General features: G+C 39.8%; 1 protein-coding gene across 1 annotated transcript in view; it reads right to left on the bottom strand.

Annotated features, from left to right (window-relative positions):
- Positions 1–210: 210 nt before the first annotated feature.
- LOC124405858 (serine/threonine-protein kinase 17B-like) overlaps positions 211–19,915 on the bottom strand; it is a 62,150-nt gene continuing 42,445 nt past the window's right edge. The window contains exons 2-6 of the mRNA XM_046881114.1: positions 14,467–14,679; positions 14,023–14,161; positions 4,596–4,722; positions 4,222–4,450; positions 211–2,337 (exon numbers count right to left, since the gene is read on the bottom strand). Coding sequence (XP_046737070.1) covers positions 1,257–2,337; positions 4,222–4,450; positions 4,596–4,722; positions 14,023–14,161; positions 14,467–14,679 — 1,789 coding nt within the window. The 3' untranslated portion in view covers positions 211–1,256. The remainder of the gene's footprint in view (positions 2,338–4,221; positions 4,451–4,595; positions 4,723–14,022; positions 14,162–14,466; positions 14,680–19,915) is intronic.

Here is a 19,915-nt window from a genome sequence, read left to right as displayed (position 1 = left end):
TTTTAATCAATTAGTAATTTTAGTTGACTCGGAGAAAAAAAAAAAAAAAAGAAAAAGAAAACAAAAAATAAATATAATCACAAGCTCCAAAAAGTAAGCTTTTTTCCAAAAATGGATCTAAAATCGTTATCAAAAGATGATTTTGAGAATGGCCGTTCTTCCCCTTGTCAAATCACATACGCTTGCAATTTTTGTTATTCTTTTTTTTCCCTTTAATTAGGTTTTATCTTATTTGGATGTTTTTTCCAGGTGACAACCTTGATAATTGACTGACCACGGAGTTTTGTCACTTTCCTTCCAAGTGAATCATTTGTTCGTGTTTTTTTTTTTTTTTTTGTTTTCGTTTCTTCGATATTTCTATTTTCATTTTTCCTCTACTGCGTGCATCTTTTCACTATATAATATTCATCGTATAAATTTTCATCTATTTACACATCTTACAGAATCAGCGATTTAAATATATATGTGTTATAGAAAAATCGAACTTTATTTATAGTATGTATTATATATCTATGTATATAAATATATATCTAGGAGCATTTGATATTTACATTAAATCGTTCCGACCGATACACCTTCGTTATAAATCATTACGGTCTATTCTCGGAGTCTCTAGCTTTCCTCCTCTTTCTCCTAGATGTACACTTCGTTTACAACTAATTTATACTCTCTTTCTCCAAATGTCGTTTTAGCACGTTGTTAATGAAAATATCCCGGTGTAATAACGTATCTTGGAGCCAATAAGCTGCCACGACTTACGTCGTAAGTAAACCAGAGAAATTCGTTTGTATTCATATCCTCAATCTCTCTTTTTACAGCTACACAAACCTATCCTCACACCATAGAAAATCGACGATAGCTAAAGCGACCTCAAACTCTCCTATACATATTGTATATAATATATATGTATCTCTTTTTTCTTTCAACAAAACGCAATTTATACAAACAAAGAAAGCATAAGAAGAAGAAGAAGAAGAAGAAGAAGAAAAAGAATAGAACAAGGTAGAGAAAGAATCGAATACCGAGAGATAAATGACAACAAACTGGATATGCGGTAGATCCCCTTTCAAACGAACCCGGCAAGCAAGTATATAAAAATACTCGTCATCTACCGACGATCGTTTGGCGCCGAAATAGAGACACATCGGCGCCTTTTCCACCGGGAAATAAACTCCTCGCGAGCGCTCGTCTTAGCGCGAAGGCTTTCGCGTATTTATGTACAGATCCTGTCAGGAAGAGCCCTCCGTTTTCGTATTCTACGAGGCCCCGTGAACCTGGAACCGGCGGATCCTCGCCTGAACGGACTCGCACTGTACCTCGCTGTACCTGGTGTACCGTCCGGCCCTGACGGGTTCCCTGATGACGACAAGTTCTCCACCCCTCTCCCTCATCGCCTCGAGACTCGCCCTGCCTCTGATGCTCGCCGACGGCGTCGCCCTCGCCGAGTGTTTACTCCCGGTGGTTCCGGGCTCGGAGGAAAACCGGCTCAGAGCCTTGCTGACGACGCCGCTACACTCGCGGGGCCAAATTCTCGGGTGCTTCTGCTCCCAGCGGTCGGTGTCGGCGCCGACGAAGGGGAAGCTCGCCCTGCTCTGGGTCTTGCCGTATAGAATAAAGTCGAGAGAGTCGTCCGAGTAGATGCTGCTTCTGTCGCTCGAGCTGTCCGTCGACATTTCGGACACCGTGTCGCTACCGCTGTCGCAGCACTGCTGCTCCTCCCCGAGAATGAAGACCGGGGTGCACTTGAATATCTCGCCGGCCGGCATCGTGTGCGTCGCTGTAGCTCGTCGGTTGCTTTGCCCGCCGGAAGTTGGCTCGATTATCACGATTTCGGTGCTGGATGAGAACCGCTGTGCCAGGCTGTCCATGTTCTTTTTGAAGGTGTCCCGCCGGTCCGGACTCAAACCGATCCGCACCGGCATCGAGAGTCCCGCGTTTCCGCTTCCCGTCACCGTCGACGAGCCGCTCTTCTTCTTGGCGTAGACGTTCTCGCAGGTGTAAGACGACACCGCCCGCTGGACAATTGTCGATGACTTCGTCGAAGCTTCCGGCTGAGATTGGGATTTCTGCGTCCCCGTTTCCGCCGCGTTCTTCGGGCTTTTTCGATCCTTCGCTGCGTCCTCCGTCGGCTCCGAGGAACTCGGTGCGAACTCTGGTTTATCGCTCGACGGACTTGGGCTCGTCGGTTCCGAGGAACAAACGGAGGAGGAGGAGGAGGAGGAGGAAGAGGAGGAGGATGATGATGATGAGGTCGTTGTCAAGGCCAGAGGAGTTTCGGGGCCGTCATGCGCCGAGAACCACGGATGCTGGAGGCATTCCGTGACCGTTAGGCGTTCACTGAAAGATAAACAATAGAAAGAGGATTAGAATACGGATGTTTACTGAAAACAGTTACATACCTACAATCTTCTAAAATCATACTTATATACTCATTTGCTTTTCATACAAAACACGTACATCCTTACAAGTATATTAACCGCCTGACCCAACTTCCGGTTACCACATGTAATCATACAACAAAACTGGATGGCAAATTTTTCCAAAATTCTATTATTTTAATCACGAAATTCAAAATTAAAGAATTACTTTATATACATACTACTACTATTCTATAAATTTTTTCATTTTTTTTCCTATTTGTAGACTAACGCATTTTCTGGAAAAAATTTTAAATTTAATATCTACATGCGGTTGACCTCACCCAATTATCTTAGTTGCTTCGATAATTTCTTTTTTATTTCCCGAATAAATGTTAATAAATAAGATCTGTAATGCGTATGTCACGCACTTCCTGTTGATGCATATAAGCGCAATATTATGCGTATATACGAAATATAAGCGTCCGTTTTATATAGGACGACGAAGAGTTGCGCAACATTTGCTTGCGCGTGACCGTGTTCCGTGGACTCCGACGCATTTTCGATAGCGTCGAAAAAAAAAAAACGCCTTTGAATAATACGTACTGCGTTATAGTATACGGACCATTGAGAGATAAGGACCCCCAGACTTTTAAAGGGACTAAGAGATTGTCATTTCCTTTCAGCTGTTGATAACGATTTCAAAATCTCTGTATGCATATTACGTCCACGCATGTACACATGTCATGCTTATTACTGCACCTACATCCGCGAATTCGTCACTTTGATACTCGTTGCAGGATTTTAGCTATTCAATTATACACGATCTTCTTCTTGTTTTTTTATTAATTTTAGAAAGTAGAGGAAAGTGATGAAGAATTAACAAACTTTTTGCCTAACGTATGGAAAAATCATCCAAGAAGTGGTCAATTCCGTTAGTCAATATATATGAATATATATACAATATATGTACGTATAATACTTTTGTCACAAATATTGTAAGAAATCGTTAATACGAGTTCGTCGCTCCGTCAATCCTACAATAATTACATCTATGTCGACAGACAGGAAGTACGCGATGACGTAGGTACCTACAACGGGTCCATAAATAGTTGAAAATTCGTCAAGAGAGCTTGAGACGGTATTGCGACACGAAGTGCGACTGTGAACGCTTGTTTGTTATCATCTCCTCGAAAGCTCTATGTATAAAGCATGCATCATACTTGTCCACCGATAAGTGAGTACGTGATAAAAAAGAAAACTCACCAAAAAAAAAAGAAAAAAAACTAATAGATTCGACGAACAATCGAACTGCCCAAAGTTCCTCTGCGCTACACATGATTTATAATATCAAAGTGATGACGATATGTGTGTTTAAAATCGAACGTTAACGATTACGCATCGATAATTACGCAAGCATATATGTGAACGACGATGTAATGCCTGTATCTTGCATTGTCAGTGAGTCAGATGTGTGCGAATTACCGTTGTGCTAGAGAAAATTTTTTATTTGTATATATGTGTGTGTGTTAATTCGATGGTATATTGAATAAACATCATCGACATCATCGTCGTCGTTCTTATCCCGCATACAAGACGTTTAAATTTTCATTTATTTGTCACGCGAGCGTCTACCTATAGATTTCAAGGTTAACAATCAACCTCCGACTAGATGCAAAAATTTATACATCACGTTTTGAAAACACGTGCAAGACAGACAGAGATGATGATGATTTATTTATTATCCCATAGCATGCCTTTGGCAAAAACGAAAAAGCAAATATTACAAGAGAGATAGAGAGAGGCATCCCGACGAAGTGGATGGTTGATTAATTCGATGGGCGGATGTCTGGTCGCTACTCACCTCGGATCTTTAACCATGAGCTTGCGCATGAGGTCGCGAGCCTCCTCCGAAACATCCTCGAATAGGTCGTCAGGGAAGTCGAGTCTGCATCGGCTTATGTTGCAGAAAGTCTCCTGCTTCGAGTCGCCGCCGAATGGCGAACATCCCGTCAAAAGGACGTAGAGCAGGACACCGACGGACCACATGTCCGTCGCCAGGCTTATCGGCTCGTAGTTGAGCACCTCCGGGGCTGTCGGGATCGATCGAATTAACAAATTAGCACTCGGCTCTCGAGCTTGTAAACTATTATCCTTGGGTCGCGAATTGAATGCATGAATATTTGCGCACGCTGCGAATATATCGAGATGCGATGCTGCGGTTAGGTAGGTACTCACCGACATAATCGGGCGTCCCCAGGATCTCTCGGATGTCTGCTCCTCGGCTGATGTATCTCGAAATACCGAAGTCGCAAAGCTTCACGTCGCATTCGGGAAACTCGCCGGTTAGGACCAAATTTTGTGGCTAAAAATAGAAATTTAATCGATCCTGTGAGCGTTGTGTGAATATAGAATATATACAAACATTTTTTTTTTTTTTTTTTTTTTTTTTTTTTTTTTTTTTTTTTTTTACAAAAATTTCTTTACAGAATCGTTACTGATATTTTTGTGCAAAATATTTTTTCATTCAGATCCGTTGAATTAAACCTGATGATCAGTAAAGAAATTATATACGCTCTTTGAGCTATAAAATAATGGCGGAAGTTTATTTCGTATTCTTTACGAGGGCCTCTGATTCGTTGTAAAGAAACCAAAAAAAAAAAAAATGAGAACACGCCGAACCGCTTCTCGAGGTTTCGAATCCCATGACCGCGTTAAAGTGAAACAAATGTGTTTTCGAAGGCTATATAACACACGAAGTGGAGCAAAAAACCGTTTTACGTCAAACTCCGAAAGGGATCGTTTTGGGAGGAAAAAAAAGGAGGCGAAAAAATAACTTCTCATTAAGGGTGCCGGTTCTTTTCTCCCGGTAGCCCACCGTTACGTATTGTAATGCTTTTATAACCGCAAACGGAGTACAGTGGCCGAAGGGGAAAAGAATATAAATGAAATTTTTGTACACAGATACAAAGTGATGTTGGGAAAGAAGAAGAGAAGAGAAAAGAGAAGAAAAAAAAAACTAACCTCTCAATAATAAAGCCTTGTTAACGGGAAATTTTCTTTCCAAGAGTCACGATTTTGTAATCGTAGCATCTCGTTCGTCAGCATATTTTTATTGTTCGAAATTAAATAAAAACAAATTTGAAAAATTTATTATTCTAATTTTTGCAATAAACCGAGTAAATGAATATGTGTTAACGCGTACCGAATGAATGAATGAATTGTTGTAAAAAAAAAAAAAAAAAAAAAACTAAAAATAAAATAAACAGTAATAAAATATTTTAATCAGTCTTGATCGATAATAATAATCAGTTGTATATAGATAGACGTAAAGAAAAACGTTGAAAAGTGATGAAAACGCGTGATTGATTCGCTGTACAAAGCAAAGGCGAATTAAATACTGAAAAACTAGGACAGCCGAACTGTCTGGATACATTTCTACCAGCTTTGCTCAATTTCGCATGGTGCTCGCGTTCGCGTAAAATCAGTGTAGTGAGGTAACGTAACCACGCAGCTGCAGCAGCGGTGGAAAGTCGATGTGCAAACTCTAGCTATATGCATATATTTCCTCTCGAACCAGCAATGCGTGAAAATTAGAACTCGATATTTTTAATACAAATACGTGATCAGAAATAATACGTGTCTTGAAGGCGTTGGGTGCTCCCCCCCCCCCCCCCAACCACTTTCCTCTTCGATATTTAGCCAATTTTCCAGAAGTTAATTCTATCGACGAATTTTCTAATATATATGTATATATATATATATATATATATACTTGAATTTTTTTTCGTTTTTTGCTCCGTTTCAGAGATTTCTTTCAAGTCTGCGCGAGACTGCAGAGCGATACAGCTTTCGAAAGTTTAAATTCGCTTTTGTCTTGATGCTTTTCAACTGAATTGTGTGAGTTTTTAAAATTTGTAATTGATGGTTAAAACGAATATATGTATATATATATATATATATATAGTTCGTGTGTAGGTGAAAATACGCGAAGATAAGAGAGAGAGAAAAAGAGAGAGAGTGCTATGGAAATGGTCGAAAGTGGTTAGTTGGGTTGAAGGAGGTTCGAATCAGTTGAGGATTCAGTTTGTGAGTTGCATTTCGCTGTATATCGAGTTACGAGCAAGACGTGACCGGGGTTCTGCATGAGGCGAGCGAGACGCCGAGCCGAGGAGGAAGGAGTTTCAGGACCGGACGCGCTAATGGCTAGATTCGAGCAAGAGGCATTGCACACCCACCCACCCACACCGGAGGCGTCGGTGAGGCGAATACTAAACCCAAAACCTGCATTACGAACGCGAGAGACCTTCCCCCACAGCATTCCGGACGAAAAACAAACCGTTACGCGAATTAAGCTTAAATCCGGGATTATCATCCTCGAGACCACTTCCATCGAACAATTCTGCTGCTTCATCGACAATAAGTGCAAGTGGATAAAATTTCTAAGCTGTTATAGCTGTGTCACAACTATTTCACACAAAATTCATGCCAATTCTTAAATTATATGTACTTTTAAGGGTGGCGGAAAAAAACCGGCTATTTTTTTTTTCTTTTTTTTGAGTCTCGTGTGACAAAATGTTAGTTTTTGATGTTTTAAGAGCCCACTCCAAAGGACAGCTCAAAAAAAAAAAATTTTAAGAGGTCGCTCTGAATTTTTTAAAATGTGAAAAATCGTCAAAAAATTAAATTAAAAAAATTGTATTTTCAGTATTTCGTTTGATTTGTAATTCATGTCGTGGTGTATTGTTATCGATTCTTTCTTACTAAATTAAAGAAAAAAAATTTATGAAATTTTAATATAAATATTAAAAGGTCGCTCGAAAAGATCTAAAGAAATGCACCAAAAAAATGAAAAAAAAATTATGTGCGGCCTTTCAAAATTCAAATTTTGAACTGAAACCTTCGGAAACTTATTTTTTTTTTTTGTCTATAAAATTATACCGTAACGAGAAAAAAAAATTAAACCTAAAAAAAAACATCGATTTTTGACGATTTCTGACGTTTTAAAAAATGTGGAGCGATCTCTTGAAAATTTTTTTTTGAACTGTCCTTTGGAGTGGGCTCTTAAAACATCAAAAACTAACATTTTGTCACACGAGACTCGAAAAAAAAAATAGTCGGTTTTTTTGCGCCACCCTAATATATATGTATATATACCGTTACAGTAAATTCGTCACGACGATTATACGTGCAAGTTTGTACAATAATGTGTGTAATTCACTCGCTGTCTCTACTTTATGACAAAGCAGATGTTATACATATATGTACAATATCCTCTTTGCGCGGCCGGTGAGCCGGAAGTTAGAGGATAAGGACGGGAAACAGATAGAGAAAGAGAGAAAGAGAGAGAGAGAGAGAGAGAGTAAAGCGGAGTGGAGATAAAGAGGGAGAAAAGTGAGATAAGGAATATAGGTATACCTACGTATAACATAAACAAGACTTCTCGGGGAGACGACAGCCTGAAGTAAAATAATTGAGAAAACTTGTGGTGTTGGGCGGGGTGGAGGAGGATGCGGAGTGCGTTTGCGGCCATACTCGAAGCGTGTCGGTTACCGCAACTTGTGAGACACACTCCGATGAGCTGGCTCAACGTACTTTTCTTGCAGCGAACATGAGTAGTCGGATTGCGTGGGTACGCGCATTAATGTAAAAAGCAGAATACAAGCAAGACTGACGAAGAAGCGGTAAAATTTAGAAATGGAAATGCGAGTTTCTTATACACAAAACAATCTATTGTTTACATAGTCCAAGGAGAAGAACATAGGTATATAGTTATACACAAAGAGCATTGGAATTGGTTGATTTTTTTTTGTTTTTTTTTTTTTTGTTTTTTGTTTTCAGGAAAAATTCAACACTCATCACTCTTGTAAATCAAGAGATAGCGGTAATCGGACGAGATGCATATGTGACGTGAATAAGCTGGAACGATGCTCCGGCAAGTGTGCAACGGTGCACAATAAACAGGAAAACTGGCTGAAACCCGGCGACGCACGTGCGTAGAACAAGGAGTAAAGAGCGAAGTGCTGAGGAGAGGAGAGGAGAGGAGAGGAGAGGAGAGGAGAGGAGAGAAAAGAGATTCGAGAATGAAACGGAGCGACGGGAGGGGGTGGATGACCGGACCTCGTGCTCATGTTCATTCAAGAGAAGCCCGTTGCCAGGACAACGAGTGCATTCACTAGCGAAGCTGCTGCATTCAAAAATATATGCATCCTACATCTACATTATAAATAATATACATATACATACATAATGTATAGTATATATATATATATGTATACTATATATACTGTATTTCAAAGAGAGGTTCAGCGACTTTCCGACGCCCAGATCTTTTAAACTAGTATAGGCTGTATAAAAATAAGTGAAATAAGTTTTTTCCCTTTCTTTCTTTCTTCCTTTCTTAAAGTAAAGAAATATCGACGACGACCATTGACCAGTTTGAACATTGAGAAAGAGGAATGAATTCAGATTCGGACGTCAGGTCACGATGTGGACTTCATTAGTTGAAGGAACACGTAATCCTCTTCTCCGGGAAAGGTTATCAATTTTCTAGCGACGTTTGCGTAGATCAGATTTTTGGCCCACCGTCGTGAAGTCGGTAAAGAAATAAACTAATAGCTCTTGATTTTTTTTATTTTTATTTTTTTTTTGTTTTTTTCCAGATAAGTTTTACGAAGATCCGTTCATCTCTCGGTACAGTATATATACATACATATATCATTGCAACTTCCGGCGGGACTAATTCAACACTTAATCGTTTATAATATGCACGTATATATAGTAATGCAGCAACGCCTCTGCAGTTATTCCATTCGTCGACGACTGTGATATGTACACTTACGTTTAAAGTTTGATTTAAATGATACTTGAAATGAATTGGATAAAAAAAAAAGAAGAAGAAAGAAAGAAAGAAAGAAAGAAAAAATAAATAAAATAAATAAATAATCCGGCTCAAGGAATAAATCGTGACTCCGCATGCTGATTGCGAGTAATTTCCTTACACGCGTCTATAAATATTCGATCATTTACCCTCGTAAGTACGTAGCGTCTTCTCGACACTTTGCTCCACTTAAGTGCGATGGAGTTGCTCGTACGAGGTTACGAGTTTACACGTCTTGTCGTGACTAATGGGATGATATCGATTAACGACCTCTTGGAATATAATTTCGCGCCGATTTAGCTTCCGGGAAAGTTTGTTCCACATATACCATGAATTGATAATCACACACCGTGAGAGTATGACTACAAGTATCCGGACTTACGCGACAGACGGAAGCTTTTCGTTGTGTACATACAACAAGGTAGGTAGGCAGCTATATACACGGTGTCGCATTGAATTATACACGAGCAGGATATGCGCGGGTAAAAAAGAGAAGAAAAAAAAAAAAAAAAAAGAAGTTCACTTCAACTCGTTTTTTGTCCAAAGAGAAAGCCAAATTTTATGTCTCGAGTTTGCGATTCGTTTACAGTAACTTAATCGTATATATATAATATATATATATATATATATATATATATATATACGTATACCGCACCGATTTAGTTTGCTCGAAAGAAAAAAAAAAAAAAAAAAATTCTGACGGCGAATACCGCGGTTCGGAAAATCTACTTTTCGAATAACATTCCTAACCGAGAACGATCGTCGCAGAATGTTGCGTAACATCGCGTTTAATGGTGTACAAGAATAATTAGCTGCACCGGTGACTCGAGCTCAAGAATAAATAGAAGAGTAAACGTTATTTAGCGTTGGATTAGATTATGACTGGCTTGCGCTAATCCCCCCGAGCACCGCGGGGAGAGTTCTATTTTCGAACGAACGGCATTCTTCGACCAAAAATATCCCCCCTGCAACCTGCAACTACGGTGCAGTTGACCAGATAAATCGCGAGAATAAGAAGAGGCACATTGGCACTGGTCAGTGCGGAAACCACTGGCCGCGGGGCCTCGAAAACGGATTAAACACGTGAAACTACAAGTCGAACAAATATTTCGCGGCGGGGGGGGGGGGGGGGGGGGGGGGGGAGGTAAGGATTTTCTCACGCTCGCATAATTGAATTGGAAATAAATTTATGCATCATAGAGTGGGAAATGAGAAAAGAAAAAAAAAAGAATCGATGATTCGTACGATATATATATTCTCTGATTTTAAAAGTAAGTCATGAGAAAAGAAAATGTGAAAATATTGATGGTAGAGAAAAATTGTATAAAATTCGACAAATCAAATGATCGAGTCACCCGTTAGACGTTGATGGGCGAGGGCCAAAAACCGCGTTTGGATTTTAGCCAGGAAATTTGCCACTGCATTTTTCCATTCATAATATAGTTTCACGGAGAGAGAGAGAGAGAGAGAGAGAGAGAAGATAAAAATTGTGGAGGATCTATATTTAGATCAGCGTATATTATCGGAGGTATTTATCATAGTTATTATTATTATTATTATTATTATTATTATTATTATTATTATTATTATTATCATCATCATCATCATCATCTTCTTTTATACAAAGTTTTTATCTCGAAATTCGGAGACTTTTCGTTCAACGTTATACATACTCGTAGTTACTCGAAATAACTCTCGAAATTAGAATCGTATAATAACAGGTTAGGTTCGCTTGCACACGACTATAAACAACCGCAAAGGCAAAGGCAAAGGCAAAGGCGAAGGCTAAGACGAAAAGGCTATCTCAGTGTGAAGTTACGTTTTTTTCTTTTCTTTCATTTCTTTTTCTTTCTATTTTTTATTTTTATTTGTTTCTTTTTTGCTTTTTGCTTTTTCATACCGATGTCGACCTTTCCCGTGAACTGTAATCAACTCGTTCCCTTGTACTCCAAACAAGAAAGCAACACCGCGGAGGCTAAACGCGTCATGAGAGGCGCCGAATATAACCCGACCGGCTATTTTTCCTTTGTTAAAATTCTTCTTTCCCCGCAACGCGAATTGCATATGTGCGAAACGATGAGATGACCCGCGCGAACTTACCGGTATACATACATATATACTTTCGTGCTTTGCTCTCTGTTGCGTCTATAGTACAACCGTGTGTAATAAATGACGGTAATTGTTTGCACGGAAATGTTAAACGCTCGATTTCCAAGGGAAATTAATAATAGCAATTCAAGGCATCTTATATATAATCTATATAGACGCAGTTTTTTTTATCCTTCTTTTTCGTTATCGCAATTGTATTTCCATCGCGTGTGTATATGGAATAATAATAACAACGACAAAAACAACAACAACAATAATAATCATAATAATAATAATAATAATAATAATAATGATAATAATAATAATATAAAGTAATGATATTAGCAATAGAGAATAGAATGGCAACTACTCTTATTAGTCTAATATTATTGTCAGTATTAATATTATTCTTGACTATTGTTCGGAAAGACAACGAGTCTGTATAACCTATAATTCTTAAGAAGTTGATTTTCTATACGTATATTAAAATACCGGCAATAGAAATGAAGAGAATAAATCGAAGTAAGGTTTCGTCAGTTTGGTTTTGTTCGCGGATGAAAGAATAATTTCAAGAATGAAAAGTATGGCCTGGTTTTTCGTTTGAAAAAAAAAAAGTAACATCTGTACGACGTCTATATACACAAGTACATATAGTATATACACAATTATATTTATACACGTTGTATACACCGTGAGATAATTAATTAACGGGAAGAAAATGAGAAGAGATGAGAAGAGAAGAGAAGAGAAGAATCAAAGATCACGTTGCGTTTCCGCTTGGCTTGAAATCTGCGAATCATCATTCATTCGGATAACCAGCGATTGCAGGATGAGAAGGAGCAAAGCAAAGGGTTTTAAGAAACGCGCGAAGAAACCATCGAAACCGCGTTGTAACAAAGTAATGAAATACTACGTGCGGTTGAAACAAAGTTGCCGTTACTTTTACCCGGAATAAGAAAGAGAAAAAAGAAAGAACGATATTGAGAGAAGAAGAACTGACATGCAGCAAACGAACAAACAAATAAATGAGTAAAAATCCGTAGAAACAACGAAGACGCGTTTATTACTCAATACATCTGTGGTTTTCAATTCTGTTCTCTATACCTACAGGTATTACAGTTATAGCGCGTATTTCAATTCCAATTCCAATTTTCGACTTGTTAAGACATACATAAAAAAAATCATACGAATAATAAACTTAAATAAGAAAAATCATACAACATTATACACAAATATCTTGAATTTGCAAATTCTTCAGCGAATTCTCTAAACTCTACACCAAAGTTAACAAATTCGTACAATGTAATCTAGTAATTACTCATCCTTTAAAATTCTCAATATTCTATTTATTTTTTATTTCCATTTCAACGCTTTTTCGTTTAGACTATACACACCTGTGATGGCGTCCTTAAAACCCCTAAAATACATACAATAAAAGCTCCGTGATGATGATAACGAATTATAAATCCAGCTGCTGCTGCTTTATAAACAAGCGTAAAGCTTTTACCACGTACCGGTACCGGTATATGTATATAGAATGTAATACATATAACAACTGAATACGCCGGCGTTGATAGCAATTTGCGAAATGTGTCGGTAATTGGGTTACGTAACGTCGTCGCTCGGTGCGGATTACAATCTGAAACGCGCGTGAGGCGAGGCGAGGCGAGGCGAGGCGAGGCGAGGCGAGGCTGAACTACCGAGAGTTCCATGAGAGGAGAGTCACAAGGATCTTATAGCTACACATATATAGGTATAAGGTATAAGGTGTAAGGTATAACACAGTGTGAAACGAGGCGAGGCACGATGCAAGGTAAGTCAAGCGAACGACGTTATAGACGTCGCGACGCGTCGCGTCGCCCCGACTATTCATCAGTATGAATATTATTATGATATATATGTAGTCATAAGGCAAATACGAATAACCGGCTTACCTTGATTCGCCAGTATCGATTACCCGGCTCCTCGTAATCGGTAAACACCGGCGCTTGTTCATATCATAGTTATTTCTATTTTTATTTATTGCCCTGTTTATACTTGCAAGATTTCGCATTTACACGATCTGTGTACTGAAATTGTCTGTAGAAAATTGATCGATGAATAAAAAAAAAAAAAAACACGTTAGAAAGAAATTAAACCATGAAACCCATGAATTTTCCTCGCTGATTCGTAATCTGATTAATACAATTCATTAAATATAAATATGAATATATGAAAACAAAAGTTTTTTCGCGTGTTAATATTACTCCTCCGCGAATTTGATCGTCGTCGCAAGTATGCCTCTATCGATATCTTCACGACTCGGCGCTAATCCGTTCTAATCTATATACCTAAGAGTTGGCAGTGCCTAACCGCGTATTTACATAACAATCTGGGTCGTTCGTTCCGTAGTTTGCTCTAAGGCAGTGCCTCTGTACCTGTGAATACCCGGCGCTACAAACAGCGACGTTCGTAATCAGTGCCAGAAATGTCGCTCAACCGACGAGTTCTGGTATTTCACGAAGCCAAATCGCGTCCTGCACAAACAGCATGCCAAAATTTCCAACAAATCTCGCACGCCGTCGACGGATGAACTTTATAATTAAATCCCCTCTAGGAAGACGGAGATTGTTTTTCATCAATTTCGTTATAAGTGGGATGGTATTGTTGTGAGAAAATGAGATTTCGATACGGATGATTAACATTGTCGCAGCTTACCTTGATGTCGAGGTGGGCGACGTTCAGGGAATGGAGGAAGGCAATGCCGTCTAAAATCTGTTTCATCAGTCTGGCTACTTGTCTCTCCTCTGGTACTTCGTCCTTGTCCAGGATCATCTGAAGTTCGCCACCTGGCGCGCTGAAAATCCAAAATGAAAACCATTCCCTTGAATAATTGGCGAATAATAAGAGAAAACATAAAAAGCTTTGCAAATTTTTCGAGACTACGAATTTAAAGATATACCCTCAAAAACTCTCGACTTTAAAAATTCTGCTTCAAACTTCAAGTGTAGATTATTGTTGGACAAAAAAGGAAAGAAGAAGAAAAGTTGGGGAATAGAAGTGAAAAATTTCTATGATTAACAGCTTTGACTACTATTGTGGTTTGAGGTGGTTTAAAATGGACATTTCCAGAAGTCCTGATCGCAGGTTTGTTATACTTACAACTCGAGGACTAGGACCATTTCAGTCTTCGTCTCGAAGACTTGGTGGAGGGAAACGAGGCGGGAACATGTTGCTGCGGCGTCCAGCACCGCGACTTCGTGAAGTGCTTCGGCGCGAAGTTCCTGCGCCCTCCGTCTCTTCTTCAGGAATTTTGCCGCCCATTGTCTGCCGCTTGACTTCTCCCGGCATCTTTTTACCGCCGCGTATTTTCCACTGTGTAACCGAAAACAGAACAAAAAAAGAAAAGAGAAAAAATTAGTATCATTCGTTGCATTCGTCTATTTATTTTTTGCTCCTCAAAGTTTCATATATATATATATATATATATATATATATATACACACATACAAAGAATATTACGCTAAATTGCAAAACGAATACATGAGAAGAAAAAATCCACAAAAAAGTTTACAATTCCTATCAGCATAAAAATTCAAATATAAATAAAGAACGTTTCAATCGACGAGGCATCTAGATGATCAGTAAAATCCTCGATTCTTCGTAATCATCTCGAGATAATAAGACGTGTATATACCTATTCTAGCATCGAGAAAAACGTAGCAAATAATTTAATCAGAGCTTCTAAATTGTTCGTATACATTTTCAACACCGTTTGATATTCCAGTTTAATCTATGACATCCGCGCGTCCTATCAGATAAGGGAATTAAATTGAACGAGTTATATACGGTACTGATTAGATCGTTCTTTTCTTTGCTCAATAGTATAAGAAAATCTATTAACCCGTAGGGTAATAGTAATAGTATGTTGAATCCAGTGAAAGCGTATGGACTATAGATATATACAATAATAATACATTAAATTATAACGATACGCAACGTGCGTATACATATTATATACGTGAATCTATTGCGCAAGCGAAACGCACGCAAAGAGAAATTGAATTGATTTTTATTGATTCATTGCCCCCCCTCCCCCCCCCCAACATGGGGTTGCATTCCTGTGACAAATGATTCTTTTTCGGGTTATAAAACGGTCGCATTATTAAAAAACTGCGTGTAATAAAAAATGTCAAAAAAAGAAACGAAGAAAAAAAAAAAACACGGATACAAATTGCAAAACCAGGAGAAGAAGATTCCAATGTATTTTAGACAGAAACGGTACATGCATAATCGTTCGGTCAGCTATCGTGCAAAGCTAGAGAAAAAACCAGGGTTCTGTTCGTCGCAGGTTATTCTTTATTCTAGCATTTATAGCTTAGAGAATAGCCACCGGACAGCGACCGACCGCATACCGGAGCGTAATTTGGGCAGATCGAAATGTGTGAGAGAGAGAGAGAGATAGAGAAAGAAACTAGAGTTTGACGGCGGTATTCGCGAGGATCGGATGAGAAGGAAGTAAAAAAAAAATATTGGCATCGAGTTTCATTCTCGTTTCTTTATCCCGATGTTTTTTCACACAGTTTCATAGAGGTGCGGATAGGTATTTAAGATTCATGAAGCATCCTCAGGAACAACGCTGTTGAGCTGGTCAAGGCCCGTGCCATTTGACACCGATCATGCAGCGCACTATCGGTATATAATAACGCCTGATCCTCTCCTTCCGAACGCGAGGGTTTAAGGTTTAAGGTTTAAGGTCATCTTCCCCCGACACGATCTAACGGTACCTCCTTCAATCCAGCAACGAGATTTAGTTTAAGCTAGCCAAGGATCGCGATCGAATCTCTTCTCTCCGATCGAGCAAAGGTTATAACGTATCAGCATGGAGCGATTCCGTTTCCTCATTGTACTCCCAGGAGACTCGAGGGTATGACGGACACTCTAGGTATAAGTGGGTATGAATGTAGGTACGTATACTACGTAGGCATCCTTGTATCATCGCGAATTCGTTTATTTTCTCATGAATTTAGTCGTTGATCGCAAGTGTGAAAAAAGAAAAGGGATCGTTACACGACGTCTCGGTAATTGATTACAACATCATTCAATTACAGTTGCTGGGGGAGGGGGATTTCTGATCGCTTAATGTCGCCTCGGACCAACGAGAAGAAGAAGAAAGAAGAATTGACCGGCGGTTCTGTTCCTTGGCACTGACAACCGGATTGGCGAACGCCCGATTCAAGACCGGACTTACCGAGAGGAAAGGAGAGGAGAGGAGATGAGAGGAGAGGAGGACGTAGGCGTGGGTTGGGGTCTATTCAATGTGGTGAAGTAGTTATCTACGTTCTAATTACGTGTTGTTAAATAGATATAACCAGGGTTCGGTTTGACAGCTCTCTATACATTATCGACGACCTCATTCCCCATCGCACACGTTATAAGTGTAATGGTACTGCGTAATGCGCCTCGTGAATGCAGGTATACAACAGAAGGTATCGCACATCGGAGGATCATCGTTCAACGTGGCGAAGTGGTCTTGAATTTAATTTCTCGAACGTTAATCGTCGTCCAATCGACGATTCCATGTGACCAACACCTGGAGACTGGTACGTCAGTCCTGCTCATCTTCAAAGCACATGCAGCACTAAAGAACACATCAATTGACGTGTCGAGAGGTCACGTGAAAAGATACTTGATCTGTGAGAAGAAAGTTGAGGAAATAGCGGGTGATTAGGAAAAGTTGAAAAAGGTGGTTCGAACGTATTCGAAGTAGGAGAATCGACTACCGTCAGAAACGCTCTCGACGTCCGAGGTCAAACTCCCACGTTTCCATATCCGTGCAGAGGCTAGAAGATTGCGAACCGCAAATGCAATCGACTTGTCTTTGACCCCCTCGTCGTCGCAGCAACACCACCACCACCATTACCATCACCAGCAGCAAGTCGAGAGCCGCACATGCAAAGTCCTGGCAGAGCATGAGAAAGAGAGGATTGGGTCTCTTTGTAGGCCTGCACGGAGCACTGCGGCACAGCTGAACTTTCAGCGTTTATAAACTTGGTGGAAAGGTAGCGCCGTATTTCTCCGCCATCTCCATCTCCATCTCCATCTCGTTCCAGTCTAATGGTCGGCTAATCGATCGATAAACTGAGCGCTAAAGGGTCTCTTAGGGAGTTTGATCACCTGTTTATCCCTCACTGCAATCATTTCCAAAGACTCAATAAGAAAGGCGGTTAACCGCGGTTACTTGGAGGCATGTTTGCAATCCAACACCCGCGTTGCAGTGGATACTTCGACTGACTTGTACCGCGGCAAAGGTCAACCTCGGTTGGGTATCAACAGGGTCACAGATCACCGTTAAAACCGGTGAAAAGAGTGAAGAGAAAGAGAAAGAGAAAGAGAGAGAGATCGTAATGTCAGCTAGTCACGCCTGTCGAGTGTTTCACGAAGATGTGAAAAGATGATGAGAATTCTTTCCAATATTATCTCAACCTCTACATTACTACTTCGTTTTTATCCACATTCGTCAGATTCAAAGATCAGGATATAATGAGTTCAAAAGTTACACAGAAATTTCCACCAAGTCCATGACAACGATCTCTTAATCTTTTAAGCTCAAAGACCGATCGTAATCCAATTCTTTGAACTGCTTCAAGCTTGTAGATACATATGTTAACTATCTTAGCAGTTTAAAATTCCGACCATAACCAAGGAACCGAATTTTTTTCTATAAGATCGATCAGACTCTGATTACAAGGCGATTAATACTACCAGTATACTTCAGACGATCGGCTAGACCCGGTAGTGAATTGCGGTGATCAATGAGGAGATCTATGCATAGTTACAGCGACGTAAATTCCGTCAAGATACTTTAAGATAATGTTTGACGTAGCGACGCTAATCGTCGATGATTATCAAGCCTCCAGGCGGAATGTGACGATCGAACATTCGCCGAATCATCGTGGTTTCTATAAGCGCTGCTATTTTCGATTTCGATTGGACAGGTTTTCGGTCTACCGAACTTGACGTGAGACACTCGTTTGTACGGGACGAAAGTTTTCAACAAATTCAATCATAATCATGGGCTAAACCTGGATGAGTACGAGGTGCGCAAGAACGGACAACGATTCGAATATCGTCAAGGGTTGGTGCACAGTTTGATCGATAATAACACAATATAAACGTTCCGCATTGGTGCGTACGTGAAGAGAAGGGTTGACCACTTGAATGGTTGAATATTATATCTGAACACAAAGAACGAGTGTAAGACAAGTTGCTTGTTGGAGGTGATATGATTTCGCGGCCTAACGACGTCTGGAGGGTGCCAAGGAGTGCCATGATTGCATCATTAGGGAACATAGAAGGATAATCAGGCAGGCAGATGCTGGCGGATCTTCGACATGAATCGAACACTTGCTGGAGCTCAAGATCCTCCGCGTTGAGTGTCGAATAAGAATGGTAATAACCGATAATCGATATCGTAAATTACCACTCGCCTGAAATACAGACGAAGAGGAAAAAGTAGAAGAAACCAAAAGAGAAGAAGAACCAAGCGATAGATCCGTAGTATAAAAATCGCTCGGCAAGGATCTCCGGCAATTAGTTCATTTATATTTATATACCTACTCTAGTTATTTCTCGGGGCGGTATACCGACAAAAAGTTCCTCTCATACCAGCTAGGTCGCAATATTCCCTTTGATTTTGCCGATGCATTGCAGCAAGGTTATCGAAGCTCGTCGGCGATGTTCGCCAATAAGCGTAAAAAAAAGGGGAAAAAAAACAAACGTTTAGAAGGAAGAATAAAAAAAAGGGTAACGTCGAAGCGGGCAGAAAATCGCGGCAAAGAACCGCGAGGTTTTCTGCGATTTGACCACCGGAAATCATCGCTATATATACATATAATATACATACTGCTTCTGGGAAGATCCGAAGTAAGAGAAAGAAAAGATAAAAAATTTTCCCGCACTACTATATATATGTATATATGTATATATGTATATACCAGGTGGGGGAGGGGAGGGTCGTCTTTTTCCCTTCCATGAGCATTTTCTCTAGCTCATCGCTCAGCTGCTGCGGTCTATGGTGTATAGGTGTAATAACGCGAGAACGATTTTATGCACCGCGAGACTTCCGAGCGTGCACCTGTGCCTGCACAGAAAAGATCGTAACCGTTGCGTTGTTGCGTTTTGATGAGATAACGCGCGATTGTTATGTTCCTTTGTTCATGGGCAGAGGAATATAAGAGAACCAATAGCAGCTACCGCCGCTGCTGCTGCTGACCGAGAAGATCTCTTTCCTCCTATTCGCTCTTCTTACTCCCCTCGTCGTCTTTCGAGCGCGGGAATCCACTTTTATGGCTATTTTGTACGGAATTTCTCTCAGCTATTTACCCTGGGAAAATATATTCGGTACATCGCGCTTAGTTATTACAAATTTTCATCAATTTTCCAATATTCTCTCAACTCTATAAAGATCGTCAGAATTGTTAAAAAAAAACTTTCGGAAATATTTCAAAGTGTAGTCCGTCAATTTTTCCGTTCTACAAATTTCCTCCAACGGTTCAAAAAAGCAGTTCATTCATAAAAAATTTCGTTTCAATTTACAAATTCTCTCGTC

The sequence above is a fragment of the Diprion similis genome, chromosome 4 (genome assembly GCF_021155765.1).
Source record: "Diprion similis isolate iyDipSimi1 chromosome 4, iyDipSimi1.1, whole genome shotgun sequence".
NCBI classification, from domain to species: Eukaryota; Metazoa; Arthropoda; class Insecta; order Hymenoptera; family Diprionidae; genus Diprion; species Diprion similis.
Note: the sequence above shows the minus strand (reverse complement) of the source record. Positions and strands in the feature narration are given on the sequence as shown.